The sequence below is a fragment of the Salvia hispanica genome, chromosome 6 (genome assembly GCF_029641045.1).
Source record: "Salvia hispanica isolate PSC_SH4W2 chromosome 6, Shi_PSC_v1, whole genome shotgun sequence".
Classification (NCBI taxonomy): Eukaryota; Viridiplantae; Streptophyta; class Magnoliopsida; order Lamiales; family Lamiaceae; genus Salvia; species Salvia hispanica.
The window spans coordinates 42,307,031-42,332,075 of NC_142697.1; the positions used below are offsets into that span (position 1 = coordinate 42,307,031).

The window sequence follows — 25,045 nt, forward strand, 5'->3', positions numbered from 1 at the left end:
GGTTTGCTCTGTCTAATTAAATAATATTCCTAGTATAGTTGTATGTGTAGAATTGGGTAATTATATGATATATTATTCACAATGGCTTTGTACATCATATATAGACTAGAGAAAGCTATACGAGGTAAGATATAATCACGATAATTATCTCAATCAAGTCTCCCTATCATCTTGGCTTTGATCTTGTATAATCTGGATACTCCGAATCTCCTTCCAACAATATGGAGTACTTTATTAAGATAGGGAATGTTTTATATGTATTGTGAATTATAATACCTTTGGGCATGTTTGATTATAAGATGTTGATACCAAGATAGAGAATTATATGTAGACATTTCTAATTGTTTAATATCATATTTAAGCTTAACTCAAAGTCCAATATGGGCCCTAACCAATCTTGGCATAATTAAAACTTTAACTATGTTTACGTAATCCACTTGTCAAGTTAAGCCACTATTATTTAATATTATACAAAGTTAGATAATTTATTTTCTATCAAACAATTACGAAAAAAATTCTTATCTCTACATATCTTAACATGAAACCTATTTCTTATCTTGTTTTCCATATATTCTCATATCACACCTTTCTTATCAAACAGGTACTTGTGGTTATAGCATATAAAATCATTTCTATTTATAAATTAATTATGAATAATTTAAATTGATACAATTTAAATTATACAAGCCCAAAATTTCAACCATTTTCACCAATTAAATATGATCAACTATAAGTCCTAGGAGCAAGGAGCTTAGACATTATTGTATGAGGTGCCGAGGTCGAGCCCACATGACTTCAGTTATAATTTCCTCCTTCATATTGGAGTTTATTTTAAAAATAAAAAAGCCCAAAATTCCAACCATTTTCACCAATCAAATATAATCATCTATAAATGTATTTTAAATAGATTTGATTCCTACGTCACTTTCTAAACCTTAATATATTCAAATTAAAGCATAATAAACCATTTAAAATCACATTGTCGTATCATTATCTTATCAAAACTTTGTAAACCTATATTGGTGTTCGAATGACCACACTTCTGAATGTCATCTCGTCTGAAATTTTAAATACTGCATTTAACATAAGCGTTAAACTTTGAATACCATCTAGTTTGAAGTTTAAAATAAATAGCATAATTCCACATCTATACATATATAAAATCTATACATATATAAAAGGCGAGTTTTGAGTGATTTTGAATAACTATTTTATGCAAGGGATGTAAATGCAATAAATAAAAACTGCAAAAGTAAATTTTGATTAAATTAATTTAGCCGTGAAAATATTTTAATGTACTAGCAGTTATAATGATTATTTCCATTAATTGCTTTTTATTCATTTCATTCGTAATACAATATTCTTTATAATTATGAAATAATTAATTGAGCCGTTTATTCTTCTATTCAAATTTATCATTTTTACACTATACAACAACACATTGGACATGTTGAATACATTGGATTACGTAATTTAATCAGAGTTGATATTCGGCTACTACAGTCATAATTTCAATTAATGTGAATTACACTAAAAATAAATTTTCGGTTACACTAATTAAAAAATGAAACTGCCCCCAATCAAATGTGAGTTACACATAATAAATTTCAATATGAATACTATTAAGAAAAGCCTCTATATATGCCCTATATTATCTCACAACTCCAAATATTCACACACCAAATATTCACACATCATACATTATACTTCCTCCCACGGTAATCAACTTCCCCAAAATTTGGCAAAATTTCATGTATCCAAAGGTATGGTATCATTTCTGGCTTATAATTCCTTTCCTCATCGCATTCTTTATACATGTTGCATCACTAAATTTTTTCTATAAAAAAATTGTGATTATTTATCTATTTTAAGCACTATTTTTGTGCAATTATTATGTTCCTAATATGTGATCTTATCAGCAAAAAATGAAATTTTGGGATTTACCTTTCTCGATGATCTACATCCTAACAATACTTCTGAGTCATTAAAAGACCCGTGAAAGACGAAGGACATGGGGTGTTGTGACTACAATAAAGAGTGAGTGAGAATGGGGTGTTGTGACTACAATAAAGAGTGACTGAGGCTGAAATGGAAGATATTGACGTTGACAGCGAGCTGATAGCGGCAACTACTAGCAAGAAATCTTCAAGAAACAAGGATGTAAATGGTGTAAATAGTTAAAATTGGCACGAGGGAGAAACAATGATAGAGAATTTCTAGAAATTTGTGTAAATTTTTCTAATTGAATTTTTCTCTTTTTCTCTTTGCATTAAGTAAATATATGTAACCTATAACATGTTTTCTAAATTTCCATACCTAACTAAAATATGTTTGCACACCTCAACTTTCAAATAAATAAATTTAATTAAAAGTTTTAATATCACACTTTATTCATACTCCCAAGTTATATATATTTATGATTTTATATTTCGTATCATAATACTTATCACAAAATACAAAGTTAATAAGTTAATATAAAGAAAAATTAATGAGTCGTGCAACACACCGGATTGATACTAGGGTTTAGGGTTTAGCTAATAATAATCAATTAAGATTATGGATTGAATATGATTATACATGATTTCTAACGCTTTTTATTTATATCATAAAGTAATATATGTTTTAATTACTATTTATTAGGTAGATAAATGTTCTTTCATTTTTTGTGATGTATAGTTGCATTTGAAAGGTTTTAGAAATTGTTGGTGATCTTTGTCTATAAATACATGTTCTATCATTGTGGAAACGGTAAATGAGACGGAGCAAGTGTCATATGAGAGAGTGAAAGACGAAGAACAAAAGACGTGAGTCGGAGATAGTGGAGAGAGAGTTGTGCAAAAGATGGTAAAAGACAAAGAGCACTTTTAAATCCTTTTTGAAGATCATTCTATTTTAGTGATATTATTTCATATCTAAGTATTTTCTTCATGTTAATTTTTTTTATTTTTTCGTCTAGGCTACAGTATTTTGTTTTTTACAAATAAAGAAATCACATAAGTTGTTGACTATCTATAATATTTTGAAGCTACAACTTTACACATTCGTCGCCAACTTCGTCACTTCCATAATTTTCATGCAAAGAAAAACACCTAACAACGAAATGGCTAAAGGAAGCAAAGAAGACAAAAATCATAAATATCACATTTGCATTTGCACATACGCATAAATCATCAATTTAGAGATTAAGGAGAAAAATAAGGCTGAAGAAGAGTCGTGATAGATGTGGTTTGTGTTTTTTGTTTGTTTTGTTATTCATTATTTATCATTTTATGGCGATATTATTGTCTTAATTATATTTTGTAGTGGTATATTAAATAATTATACCAATTGAATATTATTAGTAATTTAATATTAAAGTATGTAGTATTAAGGATGGTAATTTTCTTTGTTGTAAATACCTATATAAGTGTTGTAATTAATAAATATTTCGTGTTGATTTAATTTAAACTTATTTAATTTTATATCGTTAATCCATATTGTGATTATAATGTATTACATTTTATTTTTTTATCTTATGTAATGATGTTATTTTTTATTTTATGTTACTTATTCACAATGTCTAATTAATAAAACAAAAATATTTTGTGTCGCGCATAGCGCGTGGGCTAAAACTAGTTGAGACTAAAAGACTAGCTATAATTATACTAGTGAACATTATTTCATCAGAAGTGAGTTATAACATATGAAGATTGAGTAACCATTTCTATTTTTAAAGCATATCTCACATAGAATTTGAAATAATTGAGTTGTGATTATTGATTAATATCATGTCTAGAGCTCGACATACCTGAATTTATTTTTATCTAAAGCACTAAAGATTAAATGTGAATGCTTATAAGTCAAACATCAATATAATGATTAACGTAGGTATATATTTATTTTATCGATCAACGACTATGCTTATAATATACTCCAATTGGTATAACAATATCCAATTGTATTACTAGGGTACGAGTCGAATTATTCATTACCAACGTAATTATATCAACCAAATATTTAATTAAATTATTTTATCTATCATATATCAAAAGTAAACACATCCGTATTGTCCTCTTAATTAAAAGATTTTCTTTTTATTGCAGAATGAAGTGTTGACATATAATTTGGTTTGATTTTTGTAGCTCAACATGCATGAAATGGCACTCCTCGTGTGCTATTTGTTTACTACTACTATTTTATATTGATCTTTACTTTGACCCAAATGTAAGAATTCTTACTTGAAAAGATTTAGAGAAATAATTTTCCAGGGTAAAAATGTGTCGAATTGAATTCAAAATTCTATGACGTTGAAAGTAGTAGTAATATCTCTTTCTACCAGAGTACATGCAATTCGTATTTTATTTCATTATTCAATTATAAAAGAGCAACTCTTGTACGAAACTGAAGGGTTGATGAACGTGGAAAATTTGAATTTTTTTTTTTACCAAAATAGATAGAATAGTAGTAAAGTGGAATATTTTATATGGACCGACAAAATGGGGAAAAGTTATTATTAAAGTATTTATGAATGGGGAGGATATTAAAATGAAGTTGCAAAATAACATTAGATTTCTACTTGTACTATGTTAACATTTGATTTCTACTTGCTAAAAATAAAGGTATATCTTTGCACCATATTAACTCATTTTTATAATTAATTAAAATGATAAATAATTGTTTTGTAACTAACAGGCTTTGGAATCTTAAATGTTAAATAAAAACTTTCTCATACTTTTATAAGGTCGTCCAATTATCATATTTAATTGTACTTATGAATCATGTTATTTTTATCTCTTGACTGGCTATACTTTTTGAAAATTTCAGCCTTATGCCCTTATCACACTTATCTTTTCACATTTTTACATACCTAACTAAATCTAGTTTTAACTAATTTAAAATTATCTTCCTATTTTATCGTCTAACTAACTAACATGCACCTATAAGTCATACTTCTTCGTCCCATGATAATTTGGATCATATTAATTTTTAGGTGTTCTAGCTAACATAATTCAATCATTTTTTTTGTAAGAACTTTATTTGTATTCATACTGTATTCTTTTCTTTTATTTCGTTTTATTCTCTTCCTATTTAATCTTAAACATTCGTTTCTTGATCTTCTTGACTATAAAAAAAAAAAAAAACTAAAATGGAACGAAAGAACTATCCAAATAGTATATTTCTTAATCTACGTGCCTAAAAAATTTTATGATTAAAAAAGTACTCCCTCCATCCCACAAAAGATGTCACACTTTCCTTTTTAGTTTGTCCAAAGATGTCACATTTCCATATTTAGAAAAAGTTCTCTTTCACATGAATATAAAAATTATATTTTCTCTCTCTATTTAACACACAAAACAAAACCTCTTCAAATCTCGTGTCGTCCAACAAGTGTGACATCTTTTTACGGGACAGAGCGAGTCTTATTATAATAAAATTACATTTGTCCTGGATTCTCTCCACCGGAGGTGCAGCCTAGTTTTCCGTTACCCAAATTTAAGGTAGTGTTCCTTCCCAAAGCAATAATTTCTGTTTGAGCTTGCACCGTTAACTTATTTTGACTATTAAAACATTTAATTTAAAATTACTTACCAAATAAAATAAATGATTAAAAATATGCTCGAAGTCCACCGTAAGAAATGACGTAAGAGAATACGTCGGCTTAAACTAACTGTTCACTAGTCTGGCACTGTCTATGCGTCAACATATATGCAAATACATACACATGTATATGTGATTTATAAGAATCTGTATTAAAATAAAGAGTCTGATGTAAAATATAGACTATGAAACTATATTTTGGTATAATTAAAATGTAAAAGTCTTTCAGTTTGGCTGTACCTATGGAATTCTGTACGCATGAATCAAAATATTGATTCATTTTACTACACTTTTATGAAATTGACTCTAAACTAGATATTACTATCAGGTTTGAAACAATAAACTAATCATATGGTCACATCTGCAACTATATACTATTGGATACCACTTAATTAGTAGTACTTCTTGTTAACTAATATCGTCAATATGAAAATCATAACCATATAAATCATTATTAGTTTGAAATTAGAACTTAATGTTGTTACCAAATGTATTACTACTATACTATAAATTACTACTTGAAAGTTTTTAGTGATGATGTACTTATACCATAGTATTTGTTTGTTCTTTTATTACTGTTTGTGTATATATTGTTGCGAATTAGTACTCCTTACCCAAAAGAGAAAATTATTACTGGTATTTGTTTGTTCTTTTATATTACTATTTGTGCATATATACTCCTTAGCTAAAAGCGAAAATTATTACTGTATTAAATTTATTTGTGTTATCGTGTATATTAAGGTTACGGGTTTTTCGTCGCTGTAAAAAGTTGTCATTTTTGACCCACCTTTGACGTACTATAAAGTTAAAGGTTATGGGATTTTCTTGGTCGTAAATATTTTTGCCATTTTTGACAACCTTTAAGTATACGTCATGTAAATACTAAATTCACATAATTGCAGCATTACTACTCCTATACGTTTTGTGTATAGTTATATATCTTGATTAAATCTCTATACAAATAATTATAAATTTATAATTAAAATTCCAAGATTGCATAATTAAAAGTCTAAAATTATAGCCAACTTAAAACACTTCAAAATATTTCAGAAGTTTGGCATGCAAGTCCAATTGTTCCTCGTTCATTTGAGACATATTGTATAGTTTGAAAATTTTTACTATTATGCTCCCTTTTGACTTATCAATTGTTGTGTGAGCATTGTCTTCACGCTTTGCCATATTTTATCCAATCGAACGACTCCTTCTCGGTTCCAAGTTCAACTTCGACCCGCATCATCGGTTGGAACCACTAGTGTCGACGCCGGTCGAGGGTGTGATCAGAACCTGCTATCAAATTTCACTAAATAATGTTAATACAGGCTTCTCCACATAACACAGAATTTATTAGCAAACTAGCTACACGTTCCTCATATTTTTGCGGCAATCATAAACAAATACATGTCAACTTTAATCCATTAATATTCTATTTGGTGGCAAACGATTGATCACCCGTGATCAACTGCTGTACCGGCGTCATTAGTGACGCTTATTAAATCTTAAGTCAACCCCCCCTTCCTCCTCTCATGTAAAAACACAAGGTTCACTGAACTTCAATTTTCTCCTATTTAAAATTAAATCAATAATCCCATACTAAATTTCACCACTTTTTTAACATTATAAATTACATCAAATTCCCCATGTCCATACCCTCTCTTAGAAAACATCAAAACAGCAACACAAAATCAGCACACAATTCTCTCTCTCTCTCTCTCTCTCTCTCTGAGTGTATATATATATGCATACACACACAAACACTCACATACCCATTCATTGGCATCCCAAGGTTGGGTTGAATCATTTCTCTCTCTCTCTCTCTCTCTCTCTCTCTCTAAAACAACAAAACACACACACACACACACACACACACACACTCAAATAAGGAAGCCAAGCCTTTCAGAATTGTGTGAGGGGTAAAAGGAGAAATAAGAAGAAGAAGCAATGGTTAGTTCAGATATGGAGGAGATGAAGAGGAGGAAGAAGAAAAAGAGCAGCGCAGTCATCTCTTTCAAGTCGATATTCATGCATGCCGATAAATACGACATGGCGTTGATGGGATTGGGTTTGCTGGGCGCAATCGGCGACGGAGTCTCCATGCCTGTCATGCTCTTAGTCACAAGCAAGCTCATGAACAGCTTCGGCACTTCCCAGCTCTCTCTCTCGGAAAACTTCACCCACTCCATCAACAAGGTCAGTTTCTTTCTTCTCCATCGCCAATGCCCCATTTTTCCCTTTTTTAAAAACTTTAATTTTACTAATAAATAAATTAACCAGGCCTATTTATGGCATCCTTAATAGCTACGTCAGTCCAGGACTTAATTGCGAGTCATATTTTATTTTTATCCGATTCTCGAAACTATGCAAGAATTCCTTTTATTTTTCCTATTTTATTGAATTTTCATATCTAACTAAACATTTGTTTTTTTCTGGTTTATCTCTTTCAGAATGCGTTGGTTCTTTGCTACATGGCTTGCGTGCAATGGGTAGCTTGCTTTCTGGGTAGGTGAAATTTCAATTTTTCAAATGTTAATAATACTATAGAATATACTATATATACAGGTAGCATAGAATTTGACTTTGATTTAATTATGCTTATATTTGTTTAGAGGGATATTGCTGGACAAGAACAGCAGAGAGACAAGCTTCACGTCTAAGAACTAGGTACCTAAAAGCTGTAATGAGGCAAGATGTCGGCTACTTCGACATCCACGTCACCAGCACGGCCGAGGTCATCGAGAGCGTCTCCAGCGACAGCCTAGTCATCCAAGATTCCATCAGTGAGAAGGTCCGTTAAAAATAAGTAGAGTTGCAAGCTATATATAAATGTTTATCCAACTGAGATTTTCTTGGAAAGTACACCAAAATAAAATGGACAATATTATACTAATGTTGATTTAAAAAAAACAAACAAACAGGTTCCGGTTTTTGTGATGAACCTATCGACCTTCCTGGGATCGTACGTGGCAGCATTCATAATGCTGTGGAGGCTAGCGATCGTGGGGTTCCCGTTCATCATTCTGCTAGTGATCCCGGGGCTGATGTACGGGCGGGCGCTGATGAGCATTGCAAGGAAGATAAGGGACGAGTACAGCAAGGCGAACGTGATCGTGGAGCAGGCACTCTCCTCTGTCCGCACCGTCTACTCTTTTGTTGGCGAGAGTAGGACTATTGCGTCCTACTCTGCCGCCCTGCAGGGGACCGTTAGCCTCGGACTCAGGCAGGGTCTGGCTAAGGGTCTCGCCATTGGTAGTAACGGCGTCGTTTTTGCCATATGGTCATTCATGTCTTACTATGGGAGTAGGCTTGTCATGTACCACAATGCTCAAGGCGGAACTGTCTTTGCTGTTGGAGCCGCCATTGCTATTGGTGGATTGTAAGAATCTTATTCTCTTCGGTTGAGTCATTTCTATTTTTGAATTTTTGGCAAAAATTTAACGCTGGCTTTTGTGTTGGTTTTGAATTTTAATATGATGTTTTTTAATTGGACAGGTCGCTAGGCTCGGGGCTGTCGAATCTCAAGTACTTCTCGGAGGCAAGTGCGGCTGCGGAGAGGGTGAGGGAGGTGATCAAGAGAGTGCCCAAGATAGATTCGGACAGCATGGAGGGGCAGATGCTGGAGAATGTGTCTGGAGAAGTTGAGTTCAGACATGTCGCTTTCGCGTACCCTTCGAGGCCAGAGAGCATAATCTTTGAGGATTTCAACCTCAGGGTTCCTGCAGGGAAGACGGTGGCGTTGGTTGGGGGAAGTGGTTCGGGGAAGTCTACCGTGATCGCTCTGCTGCAGAGGTTCTATGACCCGGTCGGGGGCGAGATCCTCTTCGATGGAGTGGCGATTGATAAGCTGCAGCTAAAGTGGCTGAGGTTGCAAATGGGGTTGGTTAGTCAGGAGCCGGCTCTTTTTGCTACCACCATTAAGGAGAACATTCTGTTTGGGAAGGAAGATGCATCCATGGAAGAGGTTATTGAGGCTGCTAAAGCTTCCAATGCTCATAACTTCATCACGAGCCTGCCTCAAGGCTACGATACGCAGGTAAATATCGTTTTTTTTCTGCATATGATTGATTAGACACACTACGTGACAATATGTCTAAACCACTAAATTTTTATTACTGTCACTGAGCAAACCATACATGTATGTTACTTTCTCTTCCCTTATAGTAAAAAAAACAAATTTATTACTTAACGACAAGTGGATGCATCAAGATAGCAACTTGGCTATATATGCTAATGCAATATTAATGGATAATGATGTGTAGACATTCTTCAATTTAATATAGTTATTATCCAACGTATTAACTGATGTAATGTTCTAGAACTTAGATATTTATTTGCCTAGTTGACTAACTGTTTGCATAACTTGGAACAAGTATACTCAGGTAAATTAATCTTGGTCATTTTCATGAAATATTTTCTCTGTCTAAATTCAGGTTGGAGAGAGAGGTGTGCAAATGTCTGGAGGACAAAAGCAGAGGATAGCCATAGCCAGAGCCATAATTAAAGCCCCCAAAATCCTCCTTCTGGATGAGGCCACCAGCGCTCTGGACTCGGAGTCCGAGCGTGTGGTGCAGGAAGCCCTCGACAAGGCGGCCGTGGGGCGCACGACCATCACCATCGCCCACCGCCTCTCCACCATCCGCAACGCGGACCTCATCGCGGTGGTGCAGAAAGGCCAGGTGATGGAGATCGGGTCGCACGAAGACCTCATAGAAGACGAGCACGGCCTCTACACGTCCCTCGTCCGCCTCCAACAAACCGAGAGGGACGACCACCACCACCCGGCCATCGTCCCTACTTCCACAATGCCAGGTTCCATCACTGTCTCCAACAATGACATCCACAACACGAGCAGCAGAAGGCTGTCGTTAGCAAGCAGGACCAGCTCGGCCAACTCGGTCGCGCCAACCCGACCGCACCAAGTTGATGAGCCGCGCGAGCAAGTGTTCCGCCCACCTTCTTTTAAAAGGCTACTTGCTATGAACATGCCCGAGTGGAGGCAGGCGACAATGGGCTGCATAGGCGCGATACTCTTCGGTGCGATCCAACCACTCTACGCCTATGCGATGGGGTCGATGATCTCGGTCTATTTCGAAAAGGATCACCGTGAGATCAAGAGACAGACGAAGATATACGCCCTTTGCTTCGCCGGCCTAGCCGTCTTCTCCATGCTCGTCAACATCTTGCAACACTACAACTTCGCCGCGATGGGGGAGCACCTGACCAAGAGGATCCGGGAGAGGATGCTGTCGAAGATCCTCACGTTCGAAATCGGGTGGTTCGACCAGGACGAAAACGCTACCGGCGCTGTCTGCTCCAGACTCGCCAAGGATGCCAATGTGGTATGTTAGTTACATACAGTTTTGTGATTTAATATTTCGTTTTCAAACTTTATAATACTGACCAGAATTTGACCGATGTTTACAAAGGTGAGGTCGCTCGTAGGCGACAGAATGGCCTTGCTGATACAGACATTCTCTGCAGTGACCATAGCTTTCACAATGGGGCTTGCCGTGGCGTGGAAGCTCGCATTAGTGATGATTGCAGTTCAGCCTCTCATCATCATCTGCTACTACTTGAAACGTGTCCTACTCAAGAACATGTCAAAACAAGCAATCAAAGCTCAAGAAGAGAGCAGCAAGCTCGCAGCAGAAGCAGTGTCCAATCTCAGAACCGTGGCAGCCTTCTCGTCCCAAGCCCGGATACTCAAAATGCTGGAACACGCGCAACGAGGCCCGCGGAAGGAGAGCATACGCCAGTCCTGGTTCGCGGGGATCGGGCTAGGGACGTCTCAGAGCCTCATGACATGCACCTGGGCTCTGGATTTCTGGTATGGCGGGAAACTCATAGACGAAGGCTTCATCACCGCAAAGGCGCTGTTTCAGACGTTCATGATTTTGGTGAGCACCGGGAGAGTGATCGCGGATGCAGGGACGATGACGAATGATCTAGCTAAAGGAGCTGATGCAGTCGGATCCGTGTTTACTGTTTTGGATAGGTACTCGTTGATTGAGCCCGAGGATCCCGATGGCTTGAAGCCCGGGAAGCTCATCGGTCGCGTTGAGATTGAGGACGTTGATTTCGCGTATCCGGCCAGGCCGGACACGATGATCTTCCGAGGCTTCTCGTTGAGCATCGAGGCAGGGAGGTCCACTGCTTTAGTGGGGCAGAGTGGTTCGGGGAAGTCGACTATCATAGGCCTGATTGAGAGATTCTATGATCCTTTAAAGGGTGCGGTGAAAATAGACGGCCGAGATATAAAGACGTATGATCTGCGGTCGCTGAGGAAACACGTGGCGCTGGTGAGTCAGGAGCCGACGTTGTTCGCGGGTACTATTAGAGAAAACATAACTTACGGGGCGGATGAGGGAGTCGGGGAGGCGGAGGTGGTGGAGGCGGCTAAGGCGGCCAACGCGCACGATTTTATCGCGGGGCTGAAGGACGGGTACGAGACGTTCTGCGGGGACAGGGGGCTGCAGCTGTCGGGGGGGCAGAAGCAGAGGATCGCGATAGCGAGGGCGATACTGAAGGACCCGGCGGTGCTGCTGCTGGACGAGGCGACGAGCGCGCTGGACACGCAGTCGGAGAAGGTGGTGCAGGACGCGCTGGAGAGGGTGATGGTGGGGAGGACGAGCATCGTGGTGGCGCACAGGCTGAGCACGATACAGGGGTGCGACGCGATCGCGGTGGTGGAGAAGGGGAAGGTGGTGGAGAAGGGGACGCACGCGGCGTTGATAGGGAAGGGGGAGAGAGGGGTGTATTACTCGCTTGTTAGCCTACAGAGATATTCACATAATTAAGTTGATGCTGCCTTTTTTTTTTGTTAAATAAATGTTTCTTTGTCTGAGATTAATATGCAGACTTTTTCTTCCATTTTTGGAGGAGCAGTGGAATTGATGGAGGCTGTGTTAATTTCCTCGCTCAATTAATCTGCAATGTTTTTGCACATGTTATGTGTACATGTACAGACAAATTAAGAAAGGAAAGCTTAAAAAGAGTTTTTCTTTATTTTTCTGTTTGTAGCTTTGGAATTAATTGCTTTCTAACAAAGAAAACTGGATTAAAAAGATCAATAAGGTCTTATAATAGTCCTCCTATACAATAATTGAAAATATATAACGAACTTCGCACCAAATTATTCAAATAAATTAATTTCTTTTTAAGTTTTGCAGGTAAGTGAATATAAATTTAAAATCGAGCTATGATAGATTCTAACCCGACCTTTGGCATTATATATTACTACTAGTATTTCCTATTCTACCGTTTCAGGCACATTTTGCATTGCAGCTAATATTTATTTCAAACTAGCTCATAGCAATGGGCTCACAAGTCACAACCCAAATAGATTATTAATAAAATTAAAACGTCTCATAAAAAGGAGGACGCTATTAATAACTAATCTAGAGAGAAGAGTTTGATGAATTGACAAAAATAATTCAAGTAATTAGTCTAATGTTTATTTTAATGAATTGATTAATTTTGAGTTATTTTTAATACTTTTATATTTCAAATACTTCAATTTATCATATCACTCAAATTAAATATTTCATATTAGTGCTAAGTGTCATATACTTTGTATCGATACAAATATATATAAAAATTACTTAAAAATTTAAAGACCATGTGAAATACTTACTAAATAAGTAAGAGTTGTTCAATCAATTCGATAGCAACACAAACTACGAAGTGCACCGTGCATAACATAAACGAAAGATGATATTTGTTTCTTCACAAGTAATTTTTTTTAAATATTTTCATGATCATATCATTTAGTTAATGATTTGAGAGTCCAATTTTCGAATCTTTCTTATAAATATAAAAGATGATCATTTAGTTAATGATTTGGGAGTCCAATTTTCGAATCTTACTTATAAATATAAAAGATGCTTTTTCCTTTCTGAAAATATTAACGAATAATGATATTCCCCAAGTATGCAATGTGATTATATGGACCATGTGATTATACGTTTATTTTTCCAATATTTAAAGGTGAAATATCACATCATTTTCAATCTTATGGTGCAGATCAGCCACAACATTTGTCCTATATTTTCTGCTACTATTAGGTATCAATATTATTTATTGAATTACAAGATCAGTCGCACTTGATAAACACTTCGAAAAAAGATCTTATCAATTAATTGAGCCTTTTAATTTGCAAATAAAGTTTTGTTTTATCAAGTTTTTTAAATAATACCACATTTTATCTTTATTTTCAATAATACAAAAAAATTTGTACTATAACTTATTCAAACTTTTATCGATATATGCAACATAAATAGAGTGATGTATACATTGAATTATGTTCATAATATAGGATTATTCAATACTTTATCAAATCGCAATGACTATTTCATACCAATAATTGAAATAAACAAATTAGTTTAAAATTGTAATTTATTTAAAAAAATTCGTTGGTTATTAAACTAATAGCAGTCTAATTTGTTTCCGTATATACCATATACTAACTTCACCTTTCTTTTAAACAAGCATTATTCTTTTTAAAATGTAAATATGTGCATATTTTACCTTTTTTTCGTGATCTTGAAATAATTGATTAATTTCCTTTTATTCGAATCAACGACATTATAGATGAAGTTTTGTGCAACCTTTTTAACTTCTAAAGATTTGGGGAAAAAAAGATATTATATTTTAGAGTGATGCTAAATGGCCACCGGCCACACAAGGTTATATTAGTAAATTGAAGTATTAATTATATATTAAAATATAAATTGTACTCAGTGGATAACTTAAAATGACTTGTTAACCCTCCACCATACTTTCGGTTAGTATATTAGAACCCCTCCTCTTTTTAGTTTTGAAATTTTAAATTAAAGTTATGCTGTTATGCATTAATTACACATTTTAGAGTTTCAAAGCTAGAAATCAATACAAAATCTTTTACATTCACGACGATAATATTTATTAACATTAAAAATTAACAAAACAAATTACATTACAATAGCTATTAGAGTAATTCATTTTCTAAAATATAATCATCATTTAATACAAGAGGTGGCGTATAAATATGGAGAAAACTTCTTTTTCATTGGTATATTTCATTTTATTACTACTATTATATATATGTATATTTATAGAGATTTAATCATATTATAAAAATCAACTTAATCAAATATTAGTGATAAGAGAATTTCTTTTAATAATTCATTAACTGTTCTATTTATCTTGTGATATTATATCTTAATCACATAAAATAATTATTTAATCAAATACTAATGTCAATAAAATTTCTTTTACCAATCAAATAATTGAACGAAAATAATTCATTAGTTTATATATCTATGTTTTGATAGTATTAAATTTGACCAAAATAAAAAATTATTTAATCAAACAATCTTCCTATTTTGTGAAATTACATATTAAGAACATATAAAATTATGTAGTAAACATTTCATTAGATTTGTTTTGCAAATCAAATAGCTGGATGAAAATAATTCAGTATTTGATCTATCTATTTTTATGATATTAGATCTTAAGCACTCTAAAAGATTTGTTTAATCATACACTAATTCCATTAAAATTTCTTATACAAATCAAATGGTTGGATGCGAATAATTAACTCATTATTCTATTTATTTCAAATACTAATGTCATTAGAATTTATTTTACATATCAAATAGTAGGATGACTATAATTCATTAATTTATGTATCTATGTTGGGATATTAGATCTTGACCATATTAAAAATTTATTTACACTAATGTTATTAGGATCAATTTGTGAATCAAATAGTTTAATAAAAATAATTCACTAGTTAATCTATCTATTTTGTGATATAATCTTAAGCACATAAAATAATTTAATAGTAAAGCACTAATGTCACTAGGGATTTTTTACAAACCCAGTATTTGGATGAAAATAATTCAGTGTTTGATATACCCCTTTTCTTATTAGGTCTTAACTCTTAAGTAGTACATTAAAAGATTTGTTTAATAAAACACTAATGTTATTATAATTCTTTTTAAAATAAAATTGTTGGATGAGAATAATTAGCTAACTGATCTATTTATTTTGTGATATTAGATCTTAATCACGTTAAAAATATTATTTAACCAAGCACTAATGTCATTAGAATTTCTATAACAATTTAAATAGATGGATGAAAATAATCACTAGTATATCTATAATATATGATGCGATATAGATCTGGTCCGCATTAAAAAATTTATTAAATTCAATTATTGGGCAAGAAAATTTCAATAATTAATCTGACCATCTTATGATATTACAATTTAAGCACATTTATATTATAACTTAATCAAACTTTAATTTCATTATTAATTTTTTACTAATTGTTAGATGAAAATAATTGAACGGTTAATCTATTAGTTTTGTAATGATAGAGAACTTAATCACATTCAAATTCTTATTTAATAGTTGATCTATATAAATTCTTATAATTAAACTAACAACATTCAAATTTCCTTACTAATCAAATATAGTTGGGTGAAAGTTAAGTTGTCTATTCAATTAAACAATTAAGTTTAGTACCCCATATTAGATTTAACTGAATAAGTTAAACATTAAATTAAATGGGTATTTAGATTTGATTCAAGTTATTTTATATCCAATTATAGCAATTGGGTATTTAGTTTGATAAAATAAAATCAATCAATTGAATGTTAAGGTTAATTGAACCAAATTTTAGATTTAAATCAATTGAGTTTTCAATTTATCTACTCAATAACTCGATCAAATATTAGATTAATTTGATACACTCATTTTAATTGATCTTTGATCCTAAAGTAAATATGGGATTTTAATTGCATTTTATATCCAATTGATCAATTGGGAATATTTTGATATTTGATTCAAATTATCTTATACTCAATGTGCTGAAAATAAATTCATTCTAATTGGAATTTATGGATTAAGTTAGTGCTAAATTATAAGCTTGAGCATTTGTTTTTCTTTAAATTATGCCCAAGAGTTTAATAAATTTTTTTGTTTGTTTGTTCGAAAGCGTATATTCAGCTTTGAATCCAATATCCACGGAAGATGATACTACTATAAGATGGGCACAAGGAGAAATGAAACAAAAAACAAAAAAAAAAATAATAAACTCATTTAGACATTTACTAAAACACATATACATTTCCTACTTCTTATCCTAAAATATATCCAATTTTTGTTTTTACATAATCTGAAAATAAATGTAAAACACTTGATAATTTCAAAAACTTTTACACAATCTATTTAAAATTTTTAGACAACAAAAAAATTTAAAAGTACAAAAAGAAGAGTTGAGAGGGAAGGAATGCGAGGGAGGGAATTGAAGGGAGGAAAGGGATGAGAGAGAATGAAAGGAATTGATGAGAGAGAAAGGATGAGAGAGAATGAAAATGTAAAAGAAGCGCCTCTATGTCAAAAGGCAGGTGGGAAAATAATACAGGGGTATAAAAGTAAGAGTAATTTGCACTGAACCAGAACTTATTAAAAAATCGATTTTTTTTGCAATGAAACCAGTTTATGACTGACCATAATGTGGCCACATAGCATTTCCCTATATTTTATAGTATAAATATAAGATGGTTGTAGACCCGAACGTTAGAAGAACGCACGATTTGATATTTATGTATTCTCTCTACAACGTATTGTGAAAAGTTGTCTAGAAGATCCCAAGATCCCATCAAGCAATCCATTGGTCTCTGATTGTTTAAAGAAGTCTCTGATTGTCTAGAAGATCTCATCATTCTCAAACTTTTTAGAAGATCATAATAGCTATAAAGCAAGCCCGATTCCTTATGGATCAAGGTATGCTTGTAGTTTATGCTCCTTCTTTCCTTCTCCTCTATAGTTTATCTTCCTTATTTGTTATTTTTGTTTAATCATCGTATATAACTTTATTTAATTTTTCATTCATCTATTCAAATAATGTACCCATCCCAGAATTAAATCTAAATTTAATGAAAGTTTAAATCTTTAAAAGTAGTTATCCCATGATGATTTCCAATGACAAGAACAATAATGTGATACGATAGACAAAAATTTGGAAGTAAGCTTGTTACATATAACTATAACTCGATCATATGCAAAAGAGTTCACTGTACCAGATTTAAAAAAAAAAGATATTGTGAACGAAAAAGTATTTTTTGCTTTTTCATTAGTTATGCTATTGTTAATTAATTAATTATAGATAATTAAAAACGCTAATGCTGATAACCTAGAATACAAAAAGTATCAATTTTATTAGAATACGAAAAAGTATCATTTTTTTTTTTTTTGCTTTTTCATCAATTTTGTTTTTGCTTTATCATTGATTGCGTTATTCTTAATTAAGTAATTACAGTTTAATTATAGATGTGATGTATGGAAGGTATTAATTTAATTTCTATATAAATGTGTTATAGACAAATTGGATCTCATAAAGCCCATCATTTAAAAATCAAAATATTAATTTAATAATTATATAAATGTATTATAGACAAATTGGACCTCATAAAGCCCATCATTTACACTATTTAACTCAAAATCCATAACTGCTAAGTCCTCAAATTAAGTCCGACACACACAAGCAAATACCCAACAGCGTGTATTCGTGTTTGTGATAGGAAATTACCTTCGAGAATCGTGTGCTGGATTTCGTCCCCTCACCGCCGGCGTAGGAAGAATGTAGAGAGAGATTAGTTTTTTGGAGGATGAACATAGAGATAGAATTTCCCAAATTTGAAACTTGTGGAATGAATTGAAATTTTTGCAAACCTGATGTCAGGGCAAACTTGTAATTACCGACAATAATTAAATTGCCTGATGCGGAACAGCCTCTATCGAGTGCACGTCCACAAGATACGGTATAGGTTGTTATCAGCATTTTTTAATTGGGCTTCAGCCCGTTCAACAGGCTCGTCGTAAACGGTTCATGACAAACCAAACACCTGTAATATTTAGATAAAATCCTCTAACTTGACCTATCCGACAAACCAAACAGACCCTAAAAGTGTTAGAAATTACTATGAATATAAAAAACAAACAGGAGGGGTATGACCTTCTCACATAAAATTCATTCATTACAAAATTTTCAATTTTCCATAACTGCTAAGCCTAAAAAGAGTTAGAAATTACCATGAATATAAAAAACTGGAGAGGTATGACCTTCTCACATAAAATTCATTCATTACAAAATTTTCAATTTTCCTCTCAAAATTTTTACATTTTTGGACGTTCTCGCAACTAATTATCGTTGGTAAGGGGAAATTTTGAAGCTGCAGGAGAAGAATCCACCAGAATTCAGATGCTGCTGTTTTTCTTCGTCTTCGGTGGTGTTAGTACACAAAAGCTAACTACGGATGACGCCTTGAGTTATCTTAAGCAAGTTAAGATAATGTTCCAAGGCCAAAGGGATAAGTATGACAGGTTCCTTGACGTCTTGAATGATTTCAAGTCTCAAAGGTAAGCAGATTTTTCTTGGTGTACTTGAGAAGTGAACGTGCCATTTCCCGACAACTCTGTTAACTTATAGGAGTGTGAAGCAGTTGTTTAAAGGACACCCTGAATTAATCCCCGGATTTAATACATTCTTGCCTAGGGGCTGTGAAATCACCCTCATTGGAGAAGACGAGGCTCCAACAAAACGGACGTTTGATGAGGCTCTCAGTTTTGTGAATAAAATTAAGGTGGAGTCTTTGATATGAACAACATTTTTCTGAATTTGTTTGCTTGACGAGGGCGTTCATTAATTCACAATACGTATGTTTTCTTTACCTGCAGAAACGGTTTCAAACTGATGGTCATGTCTATGAATCTTTCCTAGACATCTTGAAGATGCACCGAGAGGAACACAGGGGGATAGCTGAGTTCTACCAAGAGGTATTCATCTCCCGGAATCAATCTGTTTTTTTTTTTTTTTTGGTCCTTTTTAATTAGATAGGGGTTTGATTAATTGCTTGCAGGTTGCAATGCTTTTTGATGGTCATGCCGATCTTCTCGATGAGTTTACCAGATTTCTTCCCGATACTTGAGCTACTGCTCCGGCATCTCATGCTTCAGAGAGGGGCAGAGGCGTATCTACCCTTTGTTTAGATGGGGCAATTGCTCCTCCTCACCCCACAAATCCTTCTAAATTTTGGTACAAATTTCCAAATATAATTAACTTCTTTACTAAATGTCCCTTTATTACAATTCATAAAATTATTTTCTGGCTACGCCCCTAGAGAGGGGTGTAATTCTGGCTCATTAGCCTTCTGAGATGTTCACATAATTAAGTTGATGCTTTTTTTTTAATTAAATAGATGTTCTTGTCTGAGATCAATATGCAAACATTTTCTTCCAATTTTTGGAGTAGTAGTGGAATTAATGGATGATGTGTTGATTATTTGTTAATTTTATGTGAAGTGTGTCCAATGTGTGTATATGTGTGAAAATGTCCTATTTTAATTATTTGGAATTTCAATTATCTATTTTTGATATGAAATCAAGTTGTGAAATTGGGTTAATTTGAAATTGTACTTCATTTTCAAATCTAAATATTTTGTACTACCAAGCATTGGAATTGAAGCCTTAAATTCCAATTCTACTAGCTCAATTCCGTGGCATCGAACGGAGCTACGTTTTTCTCTTTGAAATTTCTGTTTGTTGCTTATGGAATTATACTACTAGTACTATAATACTAACCTGCTTCATTGGTGTTTGTCCTGGGAAGTTGTAGCCCCTAACTATAGCTTATTAATAGTAGTAGTAGTAGTATTTATTAGCCAACTTAAGAATTAAATATAATTGTGATTTTAGGCCACATGTATCTAGTTTCTAACAAAGAATAAACTGTATTAAAATGATGGAGCTTGTATGCAAAGTAATTTTATACTAAGGCCTTATCTTATGCCTATACAATAATTTAAAATAAGTATGGAGTAACAAACTTTGCAACAAGTTGATCAAATAACTAATTCTTTTGAAGGATACTAGTAATATTTATTTTCAATCTAGCTCCTCATACAGATAGTAATGGGCTCACAAAACTCAATCGAAGTAGACTATTAACAAAATTAAACGTCTCGTACATAGGAGTAAGCTATAGGGAATTGACAAAAAAAGTAATTCAAGTTATTCCATTGTTTACTTGAATAAAAATGATTAATTTTGAGTTTGTGTTATCATGTTATATATATTTCGACTACTTAATTCTATGTAGACTCATGGAAAGTGGTTTGGATTGGAGTCCAATAAATGTTTGTTAGTGTATACGAAATCAATATGATCCACGTATTAAATGTTACTATATTTTAGTACTATTTAGTTATCAATATTATTTATTGAAATACGAGTGAGTCGAACTTGATAAACACTTGAATCTGTAATTTATATATATAAAAAAAACTCTTATCAATTAATTAAACCTTTTAATTTGCAAATAAAATTTTGTTTTACCAGTTTTTTTAAAATATGTTTTATATATATGTAAGATAAATTGTTCTGAGTTTATCTTCACTATTGATTGGTAGAGCACAAATAGAGATGATTGGCGTGAATTGAGAAAGATTGGAAGAAATCGGTTGTATCGGATGTGTGGAACAAAAAGATTTCATATAAACTATGAAAGCAAATCAAATCTTAATCACTACGAAAATAAATCAAATCAAAACAACTAAATAAGAATTATAAGAACTATATACATATTGAATATGTTCATAATATATGATTATTCAATACTTTATCAATCGTAATGATTAGATCATATTCAATAATTGAAATAAACAAATTAGTTTTAAATTGTACTAGCAATATATTAAAAGAATCGTTGGTTTTAAAACTAAAATAATTTAATCTTTTCCGCGTATAATTCACCTTATTAAGCATTATTCTTTTTAAAATGTAAACATATTTGGGAATAATTTCCGTGTATACCATATATATGTGCATATTTTACCTTTATCGCGATCTTGAAATAATTTCCTTTCATTCGAACCAACGAGATTATAGTAGAAGTTTTGTGCAACCTTTTTAACTTCTAAAGATTTGGGAAGGATATTCAATAATTTTTGGCGAATTAATGCATCGTGACTAATTCACTTAATCATATACTGGCGAATTATTCATAGTGACTAATTTAAAATTGTATGATTATTTTTCAGTTCACTAATTAAAGTGATTCAGTATATATTAAAATCTGAGTTAAAAGTATATTTAGTTTGTTATGGAATCAAGTGTTCAGTAAATATTTGAGTTAAAAGTATATTTAGTTTGTTATGGAATCAAGCGTGGGTACCATATGACATTTTTCTATTTGTTGAAGCACCTAATATAGAAAATAAAAGATCTTATATTTTATATAAATATAAAATAGGGTTATGGTCCTACAAGAACAATTTGATATTTATGTATCATCTCTACAACATATTGTGAAGAAAGGCTCTAGAAGATCATAGTGCTATAAGCAATCTCATCAATTCGTCATGGATCAAGGTATGCTTTTACATCTCCTTCATTATTCTTGTTTTATCATCATAGACAACTTTATAATTTTTCATTCATTTATGCTCCTCCTTCATTGCTTCTCTTCTATAGTTATGTTCCTCTTGTCATCTTGTAATTTTTCATTCATTTACCGAAATAATACATCCATCCTAGTATTAATTTGGAGGCAATTGACTGTATATAACAATGGACGATTTATGTATTTGGCAAACATAAATTTTACATCATGTGCAAGAATCAAAATTTAATTACAGTTATCTTTAAAAGTAGCTATCAATGTTTCGTAGTGATTTGTTCATATAATATAGTAACAAAAATTTGGAATCAACCTTGTCACATTTATTATCCAAACAACCAACATCGGATAAGTACCATATACATTAGTAATTGGATTGTCAAATGATGATATTTATGTGAAGAACACAATTCATAGCCCATCAATTATAAAAACTGGAGTGGCCTCTCTCACATAAACTTCATTACAAATTATTTAATTTTGCTCTAATTCTTGTTGGTGAGGGGAAGCAGAAGAATCCATCAGAATTCTGTCTGACAGAATTCTATATTTCGAATTCTTTGGTGGTGGTGGTAGTACACAAAAGCGAACCAAGGGTGACGCCTTAACTTATCTTAAGCAAGTTAAGGATGTGTTCGGAGATGAAGGGGAAAAGTACATTAGGTTCCTTGACGTCATGAAAGATTTCAAGGCTCAAAGGTAAGCAGATTTTTGTTGGTGTGTTTGTGTTTGAGAAGTGAATGTGCCATTTCGTAACAACTCTGTTAACATACAGGATTGATGTTGCTGGCGTGATTGGGAGTGTGAAGGAGTTGTTTAAAGGACACCCTAATTTAATCCAAGGATTTAATACATTCTTGCCAAAGGGCTGTGAAATTAGCCTCACTGGAGAAGATGAGGCTCCACCAAAAAGGACACTTGAGTTTGATGCTGCTTTCAGTTTTGTGAATAAAGTTAAGGTGAAGTCTTTGATAACAACATTTTCTGTGTTTATTTGTTTGTTTGACGTGTTTTCTTTACCTGCAGAAACGGTTTCAAAATGATGATAGTGTTTATAAATCTTTCCTAGACATCTTGGAGATGTACCGAGACGAACACAGGGGGATAACTGAGGTCTACCAAGAGGTATTCATCTCCCGGAATTAATCTGTTTTTTTTTTTATTGTTCGGGTTTTAATTAATTGCTTGCAGGTTGCAACACTTATTGGTGATCATGTCGATCTTCTCGATGAGTTTACCAGATTTCTCCCTGTTACTGCTGCGGCATATGCTTCAGAGAGGGGTGCTCATTATTCACATAATTAAGTTAGGCTGCTTTTTTCTTTTAATAAATGTTCTTGTTTGAGATCAATATGCAGAATATTTCTTCCAATTTTTGGAGTAGTAGTGAATTGATGGATGATGTGTTGATTCCTTGTTCTGGATGACTTTTTGTACTGGATGCCCAAGTGATCTGTAATGTTTTTGTACATGGTTTATGTGTACAGGCAAACTCCTTATACAGATAGTAATGGGCTCACAAGACTCAACCCAAGTAGATTATTAACAAAATAAACGTCTTGTACATAGAAGTAAGTTAGAGGGAATTGACAAAAAAATAATTCAAGTTAGTCCATTGTTTACTTCAAAGAATTGATTAATTTTGAGTTTGTGTTATCATGTTATATTTCGACTACTTAATTTATGGAGTATTTTTTTAATATATCACTCAAAGTAAATGTTTCATATTAGTATTGTCCTTTGTATCGATACAAACAGGGACTAGATCCTCTGCAGTGGGAAGAAATCACAGCACCGTGCTGTGCCTTTAAACGACGCCGCTTTTGGCCTCTTTCTTGCTGCTTTTCCATCCTTGTTTTACATTACCGTTCCATATTTGTTATTTTATATTAATAGTTTGAGCTTAGGAATTCTTTAAATTTAGAATTAAAAATAACAACACCGCCTTCTTTTTTATTATGTGTTTCTTTTCTTCCTTTTTACTATTTCTATTTCTTTAATAATTCAATTTATAAATTATTTATTTTATTATATGTGTTTCTTCTTTTTTTACATTACCTATCGAACATTGATGTATATTAAGCATACTAGTAATAGTTAATTAACGATTCTTAATAACTGAAATACTCATGATTAATTTGTTATAGTATATGTTTACAATATTTATTTGATATCCTCCAAAGTGACATAACTAAATTAAATTAAGTGTTTAGTCAAAAATATAGTACTCCCTCCGTTCCATAGTAATGGAGGCAAAAATTTTCGACACGGAGATTAAGAAAAATTGTGTTAGGTGAGTTATATAAAGAGAGAATAAAGTGGAAAATGAAAAACGTAAAGAGATGAAGAGAGAAAAAAAGTAAGAGAGAGTAAAGTAGGTGTGGAAAAATGTGTTGACTTTTATTAAAAAGGGAAATGACTCTATTACTATGGTACGGACGGAAATGGAAAAACGCCTCTATTACTATGGAACGGAGAGAGTACTATTTATTTGAGCAACTAATTAATGAACTGACCAATTATTTCAGTCTTAATTCCATAATTATTATTTTTATTCAAATTTGGTTTAGTTTAGTTTTTTATGTTGAAAAAATATTACTCCATTATGCAGATTGGAGTATTATTAACCAGTTTTTGTTTCTTTGTTACAAAACATATAATGTTACAAATATATAAATAAATAATTTACAAATTGAATTATTAAAGAAATAGAAATAGTAAAAAGGAAGAAAAGAAACACATAATAAAAAAGAAGGCGGTGTTGTTATTTTTAATTCTAATTTTAAAGAATTCCTAAGCTCAAACTATTATTATAATATAAAATAACAAATATGGAACGGTAATGTAAAACAAGGATGGAAAAGCAGCAAGAAAGAGGCCAAAAGCGGCGTCGTTTAAAGGCACAGCACGGTGCTGTGATTTCTTCCCACTGCAGAGGATCTAGTCCCCTACAAGTATATGGAGTACATTAAAAAATAAAAATAAAAGACAATGTGAAATAGATAAGTAAAAGTAATTCTATATAACAAC

General features: G+C 32.6%; 3 protein-coding genes across 3 annotated transcripts; all 3 read left to right on the forward strand.

The window, feature by feature from the left end:
- Positions 1-7,242: 7,242 nt before the first annotated feature.
- On the forward strand, positions 7,243-12,576 carry LOC125205645 (ABC transporter B family member 15-like). The gene is made up of 7 exons (XM_048104703.2): positions 7,243-7,764; positions 8,019-8,073; positions 8,181-8,359; positions 8,490-8,947; positions 9,064-9,604; positions 10,002-10,910; positions 10,998-12,576. Exons 1-7 carry the CDS (start codon positions 7,516-7,518, stop codon positions 12,366-12,368), a joined length of 3,762 nt encoding a protein of 1,253 aa, XP_047960660.1. The 5' UTR covers positions 7,243-7,515; the 3' UTR covers positions 12,369-12,576.
- Positions 12,577-18,704: 6,128 nt separating this feature from the next.
- Positions 18,705-19,870, forward strand: LOC125203641 (paired amphipathic helix protein Sin3-like 2). The gene is made up of 4 exons (XM_048102033.2): positions 18,705-18,978; positions 19,115-19,202; positions 19,297-19,395; positions 19,479-19,870. The coding sequence occupies exons 1-4, from the start codon at positions 18,821-18,823 to the stop codon at positions 19,545-19,547; spliced, it is 414 nt and encodes a 137-aa protein (XP_047957990.1). The 5' UTR covers positions 18,705-18,820; the 3' UTR covers positions 19,548-19,870.
- Positions 19,871-21,906: 2,036 nt separating this feature from the next.
- Positions 21,907-23,616, forward strand: LOC125203850 (paired amphipathic helix protein Sin3-like 3). The gene is made up of 5 exons (XM_048102344.2): positions 21,907-21,987; positions 22,528-22,714; positions 22,791-22,974; positions 23,042-23,140; positions 23,207-23,616. The coding sequence occupies exons 1-5, from the start codon at positions 21,978-21,980 to the stop codon at positions 23,318-23,320; spliced, it is 594 nt and encodes a 197-aa protein (XP_047958301.1). The 5' UTR covers positions 21,907-21,977; the 3' UTR covers positions 23,321-23,616.
- The last annotated feature ends 1,429 nt before the right edge of the window (positions 23,617-25,045 follow it).